Source organism: Epinephelus lanceolatus, chromosome 16, assembly GCF_041903045.1.
Source record: "Epinephelus lanceolatus isolate andai-2023 chromosome 16, ASM4190304v1, whole genome shotgun sequence".
Taxonomy (NCBI): Eukaryota; Metazoa; Chordata; class Actinopteri; order Perciformes; family Serranidae; genus Epinephelus; species Epinephelus lanceolatus.
In genome coordinates, this window is record NC_135749.1 from 32,391,911 (window position 1) to 32,411,262 (window position 19,352).

The following is a 19,352-nucleotide window of genomic DNA, read 5'->3' on the forward strand; positions in this document are numbered from 1 at the left end:
GAAACACTGATTTGCAATGTGAAAGCGCTGTATTCAGTGTTTTCACAGGTTTAAATCACCAAGTCTGTTTATTTTGGGGTGGTGGAGCTCTTTGCAGTTAAAGGATAACGTCACAATTTTACGTCTTTTTCTTAAAACGTAAGTCAGGTGCCCATATAAACACTGAAACAGTTTTTGTTCGCAGTAATCCTTCCTTCTGTCCATACGGAACATTAAAATGCCTCTAATCCCAAAGCTCTTTTATTGTAGGTAATGGGGGACAAAACAGTTTTCTAATTTCTAGTTTCGAATTTTCTACTGTAGGTTGAGAATGAAGTCAGGCAGGGAAAGACAGGGATATCATGTACTGACATTGAGTGACGGACCTGTCAGTCTGGGTGTCATTCTCTTCTGCAAATTCTGATTTAATACTTTTTCACTATGTCTCGTGAAACTCTTGTGGTTTTATTTCTCATATCACAACACAACAATCGCTTTCTGTTCTGGTTACATGTTCAACACACAGTTGCTGAAGAAAAAAATTTAGCTGAGACTGGTTGTTAGTCGTTACAGACACGGACAGTGCAACAGGTACCAGAGCTCAGCAAAGACATTTAAGAAAATGCTACATTAACATTAGTTAACTATTTGTTCAACTGAAGGCGAATTACTTTAGAAAAGAACCAGTGTTAGCGGTTAGCCTCCAAGAGTTGCCACTGGGACTAACCACAGACAGTCTTTGGGACTAACTAGCTTACTGCCACTTCCGCTATCTCACTGGAAGTTGTGCACATAATCATTTCTACAGTAGTGCCCTCAGGAATAAGGTGCATAGATAAAAGAGAAGCCACTGGCTTTACTTAAGGCACACTAGCACGGAGCCAAAGATATGTAATTAAAATGCCTTTATTAGTTTGGGACGAGTCACAGCTAAAAATCACCAAAAAAGTACATCGACCAGTTTTGATCCACACTTTGTGACTAGAAAAAGGAGTCCACAAACGGAAAGACCAATCCCTTAATTAAAAGGGTAGATATAGTTTAGTTCTGGCTGATTAACCATTGTGGGAAACACTGGCATAAATTAAATTAATTACTGTCAAATAATTATTCTGAAGCTCAGGGAGGCTCATGTGTTCTGCAGTACTTCAGCAGATGGCAACCATTCCTTAATAGCTTAGTTCCTCATGAGAATTACTTTATTGACATAGCAAGTTATTTTTAAGATATATGAAAAATATTTAATTTGAACTGTTACACATCAGGCAGACATGAAGCCACAGTTAAATTCATTTGTAGCTGCGTTGTTGGCCATCTGATGAATGTAAATACTTTTAGCCCCATTTTGGCCTCAACTTTGTAACACTTTCTTACTACATCTTACTAATACTTGTGAATGCTCCACTATGTTCACCTGTTTGTTGCTTAACTTTGCCTGCTGTTTGGTGCTGGGCAGGAAGTGTACAATGGGATTATTAGCTGAAATAGATGCCTGCTGCAGCTGGAAATGGGTTTGATGAGAGCTGTGAGACTCAATCACAAAGTTGTTGGTTGTAAGACCAAAACGATAAGGTGTAAGTGGCTAAAAAGTGGCTACATAGAGCTGAGAGGGACTGAAGAGTCAGGTGATAATTCAGCCCATTGTTATTCCTAGGTAGTCAAATACCGATGCTTTCTTACACCCCTTGGTGTGTGACACTGAGCCCGTTTACATGCACACAATAATCAGATAACTGGGAATAATCAGGTAATGGTAATAATCTGATCTGACGCGTTTACATGCACTTCAGTAATGCGATAATCAGAAAACCCTGGTTTACATGATTCAGTCCGTTAGTCGGATTTCTGTCCAAGTACATGACGTAAAACTCAAATTTCCTGTTACAGTAGGTGGCGGTAATGCACCTTAACGCTGGTTGCCACTCGCCATAATACCGAAAAGAAGAACAAGAAGAAGAAACTTCCTGTTAGTTTCAAAACATCCTGTCTTCTTCACCATGGCAACGCTACACAAAGAAGAATAAGAAGAATATGGAGGTGACGCTAACAGTCAGGGCTGTCCGTATGTGGGAGCTGTTAAGCCTGCAAAATAGGCTACACACTGCTGCTGTCCTTCGCTTATTCTCAATGAGGAGAAAACGACGATGGGCTTTAATTCAGCAAGGATCTGCCCTTGGTTTTAGCATGATGGGTCCTCCACTCCTACCAAAACACCGTGCTTGGTGGATGCACGTCTGGAGCAAGGACTGGTGGGAGAGAGTGGTCCTCAAGGAATTCTCAGATCCAGAATGGAGAGAGAATTTCAGGATGTCTCGGAGAGCATTTATGAAACTGTGTGATCTGATGAAGGATGTCATGAGCCCCGATGAGACGACAGTACGTCCCCCTGTACCTCTGGAAATGCGAGTGGCATATTTTTTACAACTTTTCACACATGCACAGATGTAAAAGAATGAAAGATACCAGATTAATGGTATACATGCACCAAATAAAACGGACTATTGGGGAAAAGCTAGGTGTGTTTATCCGATTTCTCATAATCCGATAATGGCTTTTATCTGATAAAGCACATCGGATTATGCTGTTTACATGACCACTTGAATAATCTGGTAACTCCAGAAATCAGATAATGATCGGTTTATTGTGTGCATATAAACAGGCTCATTGACGCCAAAGGCAACCTTTAATGAGACCCATGGGGCTTTCAACTTACTCCAATGTAAACCCATGGCAATAATTGACAATGAAAATGACTTGAGTAAAGTGCTACAAATTCCACATTAAGTGAGAGGGAGGTTAGGTGGATGGGTCAAATAAAACCCGACGTTAGCCCAAAAGACCACAGTTCATGTTCCATTATTGAAACCCAAAGCATGGTCTTTTTTCCTAACCTAACCACATAGTTTTGTTCCCTAAACCTATCTTTGACTGTTTCACAACATTAGTCACATTTTACAATCATAGACTGTAAAATGTAATAATTGTGATGTCACTAATTGGTTTGTGGGCTAGTACTGAAGCCTCAAGTTTGGCATTTTGACTGTTGGCATCTTGTTTTGAGAGGTCAGAGCTCTAGAGGAACAAGAGGTGGATCTGACTGAGAGCCTCAGGACACAATTGGCAGACAGCCTGTCATTCCAAGCAGTCTGCCCTTAATTATGCATAACTTTAAACCTGTAAATGGGTGACTTGGATAAAAATTCACTCCTCGCACAGTTGACATGAAGAGGGAGCTTAGCTGTAGAGACCAAAACAGTTTTTGTACCAGGCTGTAAATGTGTATTTCTGCTGTGAAGTTGAGCATTTTAACATAGGGGTCTATGGTGACTGACTCGCTCTGAGAGCCAGCCTCGTGTGGCCAATAGAGGAACTGCAGTTTTAGGCACTTCCGCATATGATTCATTTGTCAGCCCTGGAGGTTGCTGCTTGGTGTTTCAGCTGTGCATCATATGGAGACGCTAAAGTTTACCTTGTGCATCGCTGTCAGATGCCAAGAGGCATGACGAAGAATCAGCATTTGATGACTTGGAAATGTAAACGGTTTAGATAATTCTCTGTGGGTTCATCACTATGGGTACCTCTTTCACATTACACACAGTCATTTGATCCATTGTCAATATAAAAATGGAGCAGCTTTAAGGCCAGCATTGGGCCCTTATTAGACAAACAAACAGAAGTTATTCCAAGCTTGCTTGCCTCATTTCTTTACACCACATTAGGGTCTCTTTATAGTCAGAGCTAGCACAGATTAGTCTGGCTGCTTTTCTCAGGTATTACTCTTCACAGAAATGTATGGATATGACAAATGCATCAGGTTTGTGAGTAATATTGATGTATACCAACCACTTGGAGGGCTGAGTGAAGAATCTGTAGTTTCATTCAGACTTAAGTCCCTTGCAGGATAATGTTATTTTCTAAATGCTAAACATTTCAGAAAACATGCCGCCTTGCCCTCATCACTAAGCAGAAATGAAGAAGAGGAAAATTAATTTTTTGTCAGAATTGCTCTAGTTCTGTCACTGCTGCTAAGCTCATCAGCATCAGAAGTGCTTCTCGCTATTGAGTAGAGGAAATGAGTTTGTAATTTGACATTTTTTTTAGTGCCTACTGTGTGAGTATTGCAGTAGTCCAACAGTAAAAAGGTGTGTTAGCAGTTGCAGTCAATTCGATCATCAATCAATCATGTTTTTGTGCTGATCATTTTTTGGACCAAAACCAGAGTTTCTGTTTCAACATCCACAATCCAGCTGATCATGATGACTGCTGAGTCACTTTGTTTTAAATGATGCTCGCTTGCCCATTGTTACAGCCTAATTAATGGGTGTCAGCTCTCCAAGTGGCTAATCTGTGTGTGACAAAAGGTAATGTTTTGCTGACAGACATTAGCGATAAGTAGATCAAGCTAACAAAGCAGTTCAGCATGACAGATGTGGTATTTAATAAATGGGCCAATTTACTTTAAGTGGATCATTTTAACAGTGAGATGTGGTTATTATGATTTCTGCACGACTGTAACTTCAGCCGCCATAAATTGATGTAACACACTCGGCTTGGCACTGAACTGTCAGCATCTGAAAATATTCATTATCAAAAGTGGCTGAGATTAAGGTGGGAGGTGAGTTCGCTTTGAAGTCTGAACTACTTTTGCTCTTGTTAGACTCAGTAAAGTCCCTTTGATTACAGTTCTACAACTCGATGTGCTTCTGCCTCCATGTTCAAACATTGATGCTATATTTGTACTAGGCCTAATATGTTATTTATCTTTAATATTCTAATCTATAGAGTTACTGAGCGTTACGATTTTGCCCACAAATGCCTGGTGCCTTAAGACGAGCTGCTCTAGGGACAAGACAAGACAACGGCCCAGTGATGCAGTGGTTAGCATTGTCACCTGACAGCAAGAGGGTTCCTGGTTTGAACCCAGGGTGGGGGAGCCCTTCTCTGTCAGCCCTACATGTCAGTCCACAATCATCCCCCTGCGGTCCTTGTCCTGGAAGCAGAAGCCCTGAAGAAAATGCTAAGTTAGCATTTAGCAAGCTGTCAAGTCAACCAGTGGACAAAGTGGAGAGCTTTAAGTACCTCAGCATCATCCTTGACTATAAACTGAGCTGTGATCACCACCATAGACATCCATAAACGCTGTCAACGGAGAGTGTCTACCATTCGCAAACTGAGAGCTCTTCTAGTGAAACCCCACTTCCTGCTTTTTCTGTATCGTAGCATTATTGAACCCATCCTCCTGTACTGTGCCACCTGCTATTTCACCATGCGCACCCTGACTGATAGAAACAAGCTCCTGAAGACCACCAATATATCTTCTAAAATAATTGGCCTCCCCACCCCTAACCTGCCAACTCTCATTGACTTTGCCACCACTCGCAGAGTACTAACAATAGCACACAACCTCTGCCAGCACCTCAACCCATGCTTCATCCTCCTCCCCTCCAGCCACAGATACAGGCTCTGTATCTCTGCAAACAATCTTGCTTTGGGAGGAGTTTTGTGCCCTCAGCTATAACTGCTTGAAATAGCCTGGGGTCACTGTAATAGACTTGTGCTGTGTTGTTGTGATGTGCTTGTTTGTTTACATCTGGTGTGTTACTTGTTGTTGAAGCTAAGTCTGAAGTATCAGGTTAAAATGGAGGTTGTTAAGGTCAGGGCAAGGGGTACATTTTATTTGCTCTAAGGTGAATCACCATTTTATGTATAATTAGTATAAAGTGGATTATTTGTTTTTTCCGCCACACATTTATTCACTACATTGTGTTGTAGTGGGGTTTAAATAACCTTAGTATTTGTGGGTTTGTCTTGTACTGATGTTGGGCGTGGTTTGTAGGGGCATGTAGTAGGTGCTGCACAATTTGATAAAAATGTGCGATTGTGATTTTGGTGGACAATATCGCAATTTGTGATTGCGATTACAATATAATACATAAATGGTATCATGAGTCTTGCTTGATTCAGTGTTTCCGCTACCATTATGTTAGGGGGGGCACTGACCTAACCTGACATAGTTATTGTTATGGACAGTGTGTAAATGACCATCAATAGACTGCTGTTACGCACAGTCAAACAAGCTGCTCGCACAGCAGCGCAGCACAGCACTGTACACTCAGTTGGAGCAGAGCCTGTGTTGCGTTCATGCTATGTCACGTAAATGACAAATTCCAGCATGTGAATAGGCCATAGCACAACACAGCAGCGTGTCAAGCGGGCTGAACCCAAGCAAAATTGCTCAGCTTTTCATTTGTTATTATATAGTTTGTTACGGAGTCCGTGATTTCCCCGTGTCTCTTTGAGGTCTTGTCGTATGGCGTGACACTTGTACATATGCGTAATTGTGCTTTGTTGTTGTTTTATGAGCAGCTTTCAATTGTCTCTTTGTCTCTAACATTACTCGGCTTTCTCTCGCATGCATTCTTCCTACTTTTCTCTGTGCTGTCTCAAGTGTTGATATAGATTGGTCGTGTTGCCGTGGGACGTGGCGACTTTAACTTTTAAAATTTTTGCACAGCACGTCTTTCTGTTCAGTGTCACTGAACCTGAATCCAAAGTATCATACAATAGACATTGGGTTATTTTTCGCCACCAGCTCAGCATGTTTTTGGTTGCTCTCATGCTCTTCTTCAGTGTCCATGTTGATCACGCCGGGTAGTCACATGACCATACGTGCTGCACACACCAGGATAGCTTGTGGGCATAATGTCAACAAACTCCACACACTGTAGGAGAGGTAGTCATGTTCACAGGCACACATGTTAACATCATACTGGTATCATATGAAACTAGAAGACCTAATAAATCCAGTGGAACCACTGTTATAGCTTCTCAGTTAGCAGGCTAACCCTCACCCTAACCCCCTTACCCTAACACTCCAAAGTTAGGCAAAATTTTAGGGAGGGAAAAACAGCAAGGCCATTTTCATTGAGGTCCCTTGACCTCTCATCTCAAGATGTCTGAATCGAAATGGGTTCCGTGGGTACCCATGACTCTTCCCTTTATAGACATGTCCACTTTAATGTTGGTCCCATATAGTTTTGGGCACAAACTATGCACTTTTTTTGTATGCCGTGTAGAACAAAAAAGTGACACAGTGCTGAGCTGCACCACAAATTAATCTTCAAGTTTCCAGGTTTCAGTTGATATATAGCACTTCTATGTAGCATAAACTGTTGGCCTGCTACCTCCCCCAAAAGGTGCCCTGTCCCCCTCCAAAAAAAACTGGGTCGACAGTGGGTGGGTCTCAGAGGGTTAATTGTGTGCTGCTGTTTTGTCTCTTTGACCACACTGATGTAGCAATCCTACACTAATTTGAAATAAATAAATCTAAAAGTCAAGAACATAAAGCAAATTTTTTTGCACCCATTTGATTCCCAGTCAAAGAAAAAAGAATAAGGATTGCTTAACCTTGTAAATATGGACTTCAGAACTTTTTGAAATACAAAATTATGAGATTTTAAATCTGCAATGAAAAAGTGCAATTAATCGTGATTCAAACAACTTCAAACAAAATGTGGCCTCAACTATTTCTTACTCACTTCCCTGTTGCTAGCTCTCCCCATCAGCTAGATTTGGACCATTTTAATGAGTGTTGGTGTATGGTTACACTACAGTTGTAGCATCAGCTGATTAAATCACAGAGATGTCAGGTGATGGCAGGGTTGACCTCAGTTATCTTGAGAATGTGCCCCGTGAGAAACTCATTATCTCCGTGTGGGCAACCAGTTGCTCACAGGCACTGTGTTGGTTACCCCTAACCCAGATAACGTGATAAGGAGAGCACAGAAAAGAGTAGGACACCAGCCTTATAATTCAGTGACCTGTCAGCATCTGTGACCCAGACCTTAAACCCTAACCCTCACCACTCAACAACTCCAAATACCAGGTCACAGTATTGTACTGGTGTGACGGCCCTGCTTGGCTGCGTTGGTTGGTAGTTATAGAGATAACTATAGTTCAGCTTGTAAGAAGTGCTGGTGCACAAGAAAAAGTCATGGTACACCAGAGAGTAAAATGTCGTGCCTGCTGACTTTAAGCACCCCCAAAAGAGCAGTAAAGAAAAAACAAGACAAGACATGACACTGCACGACACAACGTGACACAACACAATATCACTGGTCCTCAGGAGAGCAAGTATTTTTATTTGTTGACTCAAAGGGCAAGTCCATTGCCTGCTTGACTAGCAATAAGAAACTTTAAAAGAATATACTGCACACTTCAGTCACGATGGCAGTTGAGTCTTAAACGGCTCCATAAAATGAGCTACAGCTTGGTTTGAACTAGAAACGACAGGCTAATTAGTAGATAATTTATCATAGATTGCCAGTGAGTAGCAAAGTACAAGGATTTAGCTTATCTCTTTTCTTATCCACTGTGTTAGTCAAATGCTACTTGGCTAGAAAAGGTACACTTCTGTGACCCTGCCTATTGGGGGTTTAACACAACAAATGGGCATATTTGGCTCCAGAGTCGCTCTATATTTGAGAAATATTTGTATGACTAAGGTCTAATCAGCTCTTAATTGCCTTTGGGATACTGAGTCATGCATTTTTTTTCCTGATACAGGCCAAGAATCAATCAACCTTGTATCAACTGCAGCTTCAGAAACTGCAGCTTGAGATACATTCATTGTTTCCACTGAGTGCTCACACGAGTATTTTAGCTCCAGCATCCAAAGGGGCATGAAAATGTAGTTTTATGTTTCAGACTACACCCACACCACTCACAACCAGCACACTCCCTGCACACTCCACTCTTCGCTGGGTGAGAAAAGCAGACAAGCTTACATCATAAATCAGGCTGATGCTGGTTTGATATTTGACCTAGTTCAGCGCGGCGTAACCTGAGGTGAGCCCTGTCGACACGGGGAAGCGACGTGATGCTTCCTGAAATTTCCTCTTTGATCTTCTACTTGTACACAAATATGCAGAGTCTTGATGATTAATTTAAACACATGCTCACTGCTGCTTTGGTTTATTTTCTGGAAGCAAGACGTAATGAATTGTTGTCAACACTGCTGAAAACTCTGGACAATGTCAAAAAAAGCACATAGGAACATGTACGCTGTCATGATAAGTCCTTTGACTTATTACAATGTTTAAGCTGACATTCATGAAAAACACAATAGAAGAAAGAAAGAATGAAGTCCTCTTTCAACCAGTGGGCGGCTCATCTATCCAGATTAAATGTGACTGGAGCAGCAGAGAGGAAGGCTATCACTGTTTCTTTCATTGACACTGAAAGCCTCATTCAGAAGCCAAAGACTTTTTTGATGGACATTCTCTGTTATTCCTCAGAGTGTTGCCCTCTCGGTAAAACTGAAGTCAGTCAGCCACGAGGCAGAGAAAAGAGCTGGACTGGATGAGATCAACAAGGACTAGCTTTGACTGCTCCCATATAGGTACACTCACAGTCCAACATAACTGGGAGACTTGCAGTGTGAGTTCACCAGTTTATGAAAAAAAGATGTCATTTAAAGCGAATGCTAATATTAAGTGGGCTGCTTTTCAAATAGCCTTGGCAGCTTGTCCGCCTGTACCAGAGGTAAACAATGATGCAGCACATTACACAACTGTCACTCAAAAAAGTAAAACTCTCCACAGCATGTTGCTGGGTATTGGTACGAGATACTTCTAAGGTATTATCATAGCAAACACAACACTGGGCATTTGATACTATTACTTAGGTCTGACATTCTTCCAGGGTTTCCAGGGCTTGCCTGCCTGTACGTATGAATTACCAGGGATTGAGCATTTCTGCTGCTAGGCTAAAGGTGAGGGATGTAGGCCTACCTGTTACCCTGCTGTCCCAGCACTGATCTGACGGCCATTACTTGGTCAGCTCAATCTCCTTCATCCGACAGTAATGACTGTGATGACTGGTACCAATCAGTGTCAGAACTTCACATGATACCTGCATTTGATCCTTTTCGCACCCAGATCAAGAAAAAAATGACTGTTTGTATGGTTTTGCTTGCAGCCAATCACTGCAATATGTGATTGGCCCATGATCGCAGCAGCTACAGCTACAGTCTGTTTTGTGGTTAAGTCAAGCTTGGTGTATTTGACAGGGTTGGCAGTTTAGTGTGCAGAAATGCCACCAAAACTTTTGGTAGTATGGCTATACTAAACACCTGTGGTGTCTGGTGCCATTTTACACAGCTGAATGCCTTCATTCATATGATGGGTATTGAATGAAATAGCAAAAGAAAAAGGTATCTCATGAAGTGCTCTTTTGGTATCGGTATAACTTTAGGGGTAGAAATATTGCCAGCAGTATCACAATTTTTTAAACCCAGACCTACTATAGCAGAAAGAGAAAATAAAGCAATACAGCTTACTAATCAAACTGCTGCTCTTTTTACAGTATTTTCACAAATCTTTTAGTCAGATTTTACAAAGCAAAAAGACAAATGTCACTGGTCAGTTACTACTGAAATATACCCATTGTAACATTAAATAAAAACCGACAATCAGTGTGGCCTAATACACATGTTTTTTTAATATTAAGTCATATGGGCACTGGTGGTCTGCTGGGGTACCATTCCATTGCTCCGATGGCTAATGATTCCAAAGCTCCAATAGTCTGGAAAATGTTCTGACTGGATCGAAAGGCTCTTTATCCAACTGTCCGATGTCCTGAAAAACAAACACACTGTTCCAAAGGGCTGTTTCTCTGGAAAACAAGCCATACGTTTTCACAAACAGAAGCAAATGGCTAATTATTATGCAGAATTACATCATTGGGCCTTCCTACTATGGTGGAGGCATGACCCTCTCTACTTTGTCTCTGATTGGCTTACCCTGATATTCTTACCCCAACCTTAACCTGTCTCACTCCTCATGCCTAAATCATACAACCCAACCAATGAAAGCAACAAGCCAATCAGAGGCAGAGTAGAGCGGGTCATGCCTTTGCCATAAGGCCCGATGACATCATTCTACATAATGATAAGCCTAGTGCTTCTGTTTGGGAGAGTGCCCTCTGAGAAATGGCTCTTCAGAGCAACGGGTGTTTGTTTTTGGGATAATGGGCTTTCGGTCCAATGGGACATTTTTCAGCAATTTAGGGCTTCAGAATTATTTGCCCTTGCTCAACACAATCTTGTGTTAGTTTCTTTATCATATTACCCTGGCTAGTCTCTGTTTGAGGTAACTGCTTTGCATAAAATATTCTTAACTTGTGCGCAAATATTTTTTGATGATGGGCTGGCCATGTTTCATGAGTGTGTTGAAAGAAATGTACGTTTGTTTATTTGAAGTTATTTAATTTCCAGGCTAGCCATGCTGGCATTTTGGCAAGCTATTTCTAACCTTTCAATTTCAGAGAGGTTTGGCTTTTTTAAACTATCCTTAAAGGAAAACTATGGTTTACTGCAACTTCTGCATTATCTTAAAAACTCCAGCTATCAGCTATGATGGCCTTTAAATACTTTAAACACACCTACTATCAGAATATGGCAACCTTGCTAGCAATAGGTCCAACTGAGCAACAAGCTTGAGCAGTCAAAACTGATTACAATGATTTGTTATGCATTTCATGTGGCTTATCTTGGTCCATATTTAATGAACTGCATTCTATATTTAGGGGTAATATCTACTTACCTTAATACCCATATGTACTCATGGGCTCCTGTTGTTTGTTTTTATTGCTTCAGGAAAGCGGCTCCATCTACCTCCAGTTCACCTGCTCCACCTCACTCCAGCTCGAGGTCATCTTCGAGGTGCTTGAAGAATACGACTGGACCTCCTTCTCTGTGGTGACCACCCGCCACCACGGCTACGAAGACTTCCTGGCCATGGTGGAGGGTATGACAGACGGTTCATTCATTGGCTGGGAAAGAAAGAGCGTAGTGATTCTTAACGTGACAGACGACCCTGGCGGGGCCCGAGCCAAACGGCTGCTCAAAGACAATGAAGCCCAGGTGAGTCCTTTTTGGGATTCTCTTAATGTATTGGTTTATCCAGCTGGACCAACCTGATCTCACAAAAATATGTGAAATGACCACAACTTCTCAACACCATATTACGTGGTCATGGCACATATTAAAATTACATGCTGGAATGGTCACAGTTTTAAACAAGTAGTTAACACGAGAAAGTTTCAGTTTTGTTAGGTTATGCACCAAAATGGCTTGGTTTGGGGAGCAAAAACACTTGGTTAGGTTCAAAAAAATATCATGGTTGTTATGTACAGGGTGTAAGTAAGTATGTGAACTTAAATAAATCACTGGTGACTTTTAGTTTCACATGGGACACAAACGGCGGTCTCCTGGGTGACAGTCCTGTGTCAGTTGACCCAACCACAACCCCGACATTTTCACTCCTTATACTTCCTATAGGGTCATAACATTCACCATGGCCCACGTCATGATGCGGATGAACCTGGGAGTTTGTGTGTCAACCACGACAAAGGATCCTAATTGACTTTTGATTGGAATTGTTTCATTGGTGCCAGCACGAAACTTTGACATATGCTGTTCCACTGCCATGTAATGCAGTGTCAAGAGTCTTCCTTTCATGCATTTCTTCGAGACCACGCTGTGCTGGACAGAAGTGTCAAAGGGCAAAATATATCTCATAAGAGGGCTGAAGGTCACACTGACATTAGCCATAATAGCTACCGTATAATTTAAAATAGTAGCTCGGGCTGCTGTTTGCTTAAATCACCGAACTCAACGAGCCTATATTTGGGACATGCCTCTATGATGGAAAGGCCTTTAATTCTTTTCACACAAAAGTATTGCTCAGCAAATTGTCACAACATTGATTAATTTTTATGAAAACCCTTTTAATTCTTTTGATCTGAGGATCCTCACAGACTAACGGAATATGAATAATTTACAAGGTAATCGAATAATGGACAAGTAATTTGAGGTAGCCAACAGCCCACTTTTATACACCTAAAGAACTTCTATTTAACAAAAAAAAAAAGATTATAATAAAAAAAAAATGTGCTTGGCAATCAGAGCAGGCCTCTAATTGAGACAGCTGTGAATTTGTCAAATGTGTAGCCACAGTGGGCTATTTAAAGGCACGGGGCATTTAATTGGGACGACTTTTAATTGAAGGTTTACGGTAATAAAGAGAATACTTTGCAAGATGGCTGAGCTGTTACAATTTTAGCAAATCTGTCAATTCAACTTTTTGGGAGGCCATCTTTTTGAAACTATTGCAAACGCTTGAGTTTTCCAAAATCTTGCTTGCATATCTGTAAGCCTGTTCCAGGTAGTCAAACTGTCAGAGTCACAAAAAAGGCCTATCACTAAGTTTAAATGCATGTGCATAATGTATGATGAATTATGTTGGATTATTTCTTAATTTATGGGCTATTTGGGATTTTTGTGATATTTGTATAGAAAAGTAACATCTGAATACTAATTTGGACATAGATCACCATGGCAGTGATCAAAGTTTCAGAGCTTTGAAGCTTTAAAGCATTTGGGTCAGTCATATGAGGGATAATCTACTTTTCAATAGTGGTAGGTGTATGGCATGACTGAGTATTAAAAGTCTTTATTCGGGTGAGCAGCTAGTGTTGTATGTCAGAGTCTCTATCAGTCAATGAAAGAACATTAATGCCGAGTGCAGTTTAAAAATAAATGATTTAATGGGCTTCATGCATATAAAAAACAGCATTCTGATGCACAGGTAAGGTGTGACATCATGAAACAAAAAAATATATACAACATCAAATGCTTTCTTTTAACTTTTCCTCTTCATGCTACAGCAGAAAAGAACTGGCAATTTAATTTCAGATGGACTCCAAAAACTCAATACCAGGTTAATCAACTTTGTCAGATCAATATTTGCAGTGCCCTCTCTGCACCTAGAGTTATGACACCATAAGCTAGTTCAGCAGACATTTTAACCGGAGGAAAGATTGTGAGGAAAGCTATAATACAGTATCTCACCACTTAAAGTTGACTTACAGTAAAAGCCTTATATAGGGGAGGTTGACTGAGGACACACTATTCATTTACACTGGCATCCTGGGGGACCACTTAACCATACCACCCACACACACTGCTGCACACACCTGGGAGCACTGCAGTTTAACTGCAACTTTAACTTGGAGATCTGCACTTAGAGCTGCTCTCCTGAATCACTGAGCATTCAGTACTTTACTGAAGGATTCTTAAGTGCAACACACACCGCCGCCATACGCCGCGCGTCAAAACGCCCGCCTCCATTATATTCTATGAACCAACCCACACTGGCACCGGCCGACGCGTCGCGCCGCGCCGCTCTGCTTCAGCCCACTGCTCTATTTCCAGCGCGGCCGGCGTTCATGGCGGCACTGCGGAAAAGCTTTTTATGTACGTCTCATCTCGTAGGATCAACTCTGGTTGTTTCAAATTTTTAATAAGACGACTTTGATAAGAAACTCACCCGTGAAATTCAAGTTGTTGTTGCCTCAAAGTTTTTCCTCTTCTTCTTCTGTTACTAGCAGTTGGCAACCGTTGGCAACCGTTGGCAACTAGTGTAGGTACAGCCACCTAGAGGGCTGGGGTGGGAAATACATGTTGACGGTGCCGCTGCGCGCCGCTGCCGGTGTGTGTTGGGGGGCGGCCCTTGACGGCCACAGCGCCACGCCGGCGGCAGTGTGTGTTGCACTTCAGGCAGTGCCTCAACCTGTGTGATGAGTCCACTTGTACAAGGGTGTTCAGTGCAGACTTGTAAACAAATCACACGTCTTATTAAGATATGACACAACAGGTTCTTTTCTCAGGTCATGAGACCTCTCTTTTCAGGTTCTGTTTACAGTGTCAGACTTTTTTTTTTCCTGGTATTTTCAGTTTTGTAGTGCCTTTACATGGAGAAATACCCATCCCTGATAATATGTTTTAAAGGGCAGTTAACCCCAAAAGGAAAAATACATATTTTTCTTCTAACATGTAGTGCTTTTTATCAATCTAGAATATTTTAGTGTGAGTTGCCAAGTGTTGGAGATATCAGCCATAGAGGTCTCTCCCCTCTCTCAAATATAATAGAATAAGATGGCACTCGACCAGTGGTGCTCAAAGCACCAAAAAAAAAATGCATTCAAAAACTCTGCAGCAGTGTCTCTTTCCGGAAATCATGACCTGGTTGCTCAACATGTTCCACAGACCTTGTTGTGAGCAATTTCATGTAGGAACTATTTTCTTTTTACAGAACTATGCCTGCCATTTGTATCACTACCCAGAAGGAAGTGTGCAATTACTGCTAGTTTATCAAGCACCACTGGGCAAGCTAACATTACAGATCAGCCGAGGTGGACGCCATTAATGTTTACATCTCAGGCCGTTACAGGTATGGACCTCTTGTTCATGCTCACTTTTTGATTTTGGGGTGAATTGTCCCTTTAAGTGAATTATTATAAACCTCAGTAGTCTTGATTAGCGGACTTAAATGTGCAGCTTTAATATGGATTGGAAACTTTTTTCTAACCGTCAGCAACATTAAAGGTTTAAAATGAAGAGACTCTTTTTCGGTTAAACATCTGCAGACAAACCACGAAGTCTGGAAGGAAAGCACAGTATAAGTAGAATGGACATCATCTGAAGTGATGACCTAAGCTGTGCTTTAACACATCTGATAGAGAGGAAGGAGTTTCTAGGATCTTTTCTCCTCCTCCCCAACCCTCATCTTTGTACATGAGCACTATCTCCTCCCACTCTCTTTTTCACACCTCTTTCACACTGTTTCCTTTTTTGTTCATGTTCATTCCTTGCTCTCACCATTTTACTGTTGTCAGAGTAAATGACCTTTGTCAAAATGAAGTCCATGAAAGGGAGAAAGAAAGGAAGAGGGGGAGAATGGACCAAAAGGAAAAGAGCCTGAGTGAACATGATGTAACGTAATGAAAGTGATATGAAATGTTGAATAGGGAGGCACTGAATGAACTCTGTGCCGGGCTTTAGATATGAAGATGTACACATTTTGATGTCTTTTTTTTTGAAAAGATGAGTCTGTACAGGTGCAGGATATTTTAGGAGATGGATTAATGCACTTCTAGCCATGATGGCTGCATTTTATGTAGGTGAGCCAGTTGCACTGGTATTGTGCCCAGTCAGACAATAACATGGCTTGGAAACTTAATGGAGTAGGGCCATAAGCACAAGGGAGGGACTTTTTACAACAAACACATGCCCTCCATACCCAAGGGGTATTTTCTTGAAAAATCACCAAAATTACACCATTTATAGCCAGAAACTGTAAAAAGAGAAATTATTGTTGGATTGTTGGATCCTTGAACACACTTCTGTCAGAAAAAAAACATTACCGAATCTAAGCTTAATATAGTGGCAGTTTGTCAATTTATTCTTTGTGTCTTAAAATTTGGCCAATAGCCTAACAGATAGTTTGCATGAATGACAAGAGTACAAAAAACAAGGCTTTTTTCACCTGCAGGATTTCATCCTCAACTTTGAACTTTCAAACATCGAAGAATAAGTTTTTAAAATCTAGTTACTAATTTATGGCTGAAGATATTGCGACCAGTAGAATTCAACATGTCTCCTTCCATAGTGCAAAACGATGGACAGTAACATAATACTTTATCCAAAAATGGGCAAGTCATACAGTGTGTTCACACCGGGCACGAGTAAAATATTCACCTTGCTCTACTCGTGCGAGTTTGACCGCTGGAATATTTGTTTTTACTTGAGACATTCACGTGAGTCATTCACGCGAGTAATAGAATACACAGCTTGCGAATATTCGTTGATAGAAAAGTACAGCCGATAGTTGGAATCAATTTTCAAAACTTACCAGGCAGACCGACCTCCTCACTCACTTAACGCAGAGGCCCGCTTCTCAAATAATCCAAATGAATGATTGGGACAAAAGCAGAGATGATGTGGTGAGCTTTTCCGCTCTGAGTTTAAGTTTTTTCAACTTTTTCAACTCAAAATGCCAGATGCCTAGAGGGCAGAAATAAGAGCTGTGTAGCAATGTAAAAACAGCAAGCCAAAAGCTTAATTCTCACTTAGAACAATTACAAAAAGCTGCTTCCAGCTGCTAGAACACTTTCTGTGAGATCAGGGCCTAAAGCCAAAGATATTTGGTAGAATGCTTCCTTGAGGACTTTGGAAATAATTTGAATGATAGGATCACAGTGAGTCTTGGTAGTTGTTTACTCTTGTATTTCACATCAAGATACATGTTAATACCAGGTATAAATCATCTATTAGTCTTATTAAATTCTGAATCCACAGATATAAAACAAGTGAAGTTCTGAGTATGTTTGTTAATAATATATTCAATCATTTGGAGTGATGCTATTGGCAATGACACTGGTATTTATGGCAACAAAATGGGAATACCAGTACCAGACACTATCAAATACCATGGACCAATATTCATTTTGATCAGATTCTCTACGTAATCCAAAGCTCTGTAAGACATAACACTTGAAATATTTCTTTAGATTCAGTCTTTCTACCTGTGGATTTAAAGGTTGTTTTAAATTCTAAGTCCACTGCATGTGTCAGGTTTTATGTTTTAAACACATTGATTGTTTTCAAAGGTCCAACATGTACTGGAAATGTCAGGTGGTACTTCAAACTACCTTAACATCCTGGTGCTAAAAGTCAATTGTTGGCTGAGAACTGCTGCGGCTGCCGAACTATTATTAAATGCCCAGCAATAAATTGTCCACTTCCACACCAGCAACAGTAAACAATAGGCAGTCATGCACAGGGCAAGTTATTGGACATTTTCCAAGGATGTATTTTTTGTAAGCATTTTTTATTTATTTTTTTTTCACTGAAATGTTGCCCTCTGGGTATTATGCTCCTCGGTTGCAGGGCCAGTATCATCCATCTAAATTTGGTATTTTTAAAAACAATATATAAGCACATGTCCTGGAAAAAAAAAAAGCTTATTGCATCTGTATATGCCTCCAGGAGCAGTGTGCTTTGGAAGCAGCCACAGTAAGTGTATGGATATGTCTCATTTGCCTTATTTTCTGTCCACTCACTTCATTCTTGGGTGATCTGCAAATCAATATGGCCTGCTACACTATCATAAAGTACATTATGAGTAAAAATCAGTGAGCAAAGAGGCTTAAGTGAGGAAATACCAGAGCGTCATATGCAAAAGTCTGTTATTGGATCAGCATACCCTTTTACTGGAGCCCCGTTAGTGACTGGACACACCGGCTGATCAGGCGGCCTTAAAACTGCATCACAGCTGTTTAAAAGCTGAGCGGACAGTCAAGTATTAAACCAGTTTTTTCCCCATAAAACATTTTGGCCACTCAGTTATTTCCACACATTAAGACAGTTTAATTATAACGTGATTAGAGATTCATTTTTTTTAACATGGCCTGTTAACTCAGCTTAGCAGTCTAAATCTCTTAATAGGCTAAACATACCTTAAAACAGTGAGTAACTTCACAGTGGGTTTCAGTCTCCACTATCTTTCTTCACTGTTTCGTCATTGTCCCTCACTCAGTCACAGTCCCCCCCTCTTTCTTTCTTTTTCCCTTTTGTTTCAGTCCTGCCATTTATGCATGAGAACTGCCAGTTTTTTTATACCAGCAACTACAAAAAAGCGCCACTACATTTGTAAGAAACTGACCCAATTCAAGCCTAGGGGCAAAAATAAGAAATTACAGCCAAGCCTGGCCCGAGCCCAGTGGGTCTGGTCTGGCCCAATTGGGTTTGGGCAGATAATCAGAGCTCTAAGAGGGTCTCCACTTTGAGGTTGAAAGTAAAGCGAGTGTGGCTGAGTATGAGCATGATGAATGGCATAGTTGCTTTGTAACTTGCTAAAAAAGCACTGTCCCAACTGATCCCGCTCTCCCCTACAGGTCTGTTGTGACTCTGGGATACTTGTCAATTCATTTTAAGGGACACCATGTTTTTCACCTTGACAGTCAGAAGAACAGTGCATGACATTACCTGTACAAGCACAAAATGAGTGTGACAGCTGCCAAACATCTGATTTAAAAGCTCTCGAAAAGCTACTGAATGGACCTCCTGGTAAAATGTCAAAATCAGTTTAAATGAACAATGTGTCTTCAGTTGGAATTCAAGGGAACAAAATATGCCACAGAGAAGTTAATCTGAGGTTATGTACCTCTGCCACCATCAACACTGATGCTGCAGATGGCACTTGAAAGAAATGGTATTTCAGAACTCCTTTTTTCCTTCTCCAACTATTATTTGTCTTTGCATTTAATGAAGGGAAAGGAACAGCCATGCAAACATTTTTGAGACTTTTCATCTTTTAAGTAGGAAGGCCTTGTCCACACATATATGGATATATTGAAAACTAAGCTTTGTTTGTGTGTTTTGCTGCTTCATTTACACGCAAACTGTGATTTAGGTCACTGAAAACTGACCCTTTGTAAAAGCAATTCAACAGTTTTCAGAAACTCAGTGT

At 40.9% G+C, this 19,352-nt stretch overlaps 1 protein-coding gene across 1 annotated transcript in view; it reads left to right on the top strand.

The window, feature by feature from the left end:
• Nucleotides 1-19,352, top strand: part of grin2da (glutamate receptor, ionotropic, N-methyl D-aspartate 2D, a) — a 408,220-nt gene that overhangs the window by 150,214 nt on the left and 238,654 nt on the right. Inside the window, exon 4 of the mRNA XM_033636162.2 lies at nucleotides 11,636-11,902. Coding sequence (XP_033492053.1) covers nucleotides 11,636-11,902 — 267 coding nt within the window. The remainder of the gene's footprint in view (nucleotides 1-11,635; nucleotides 11,903-19,352) is intronic.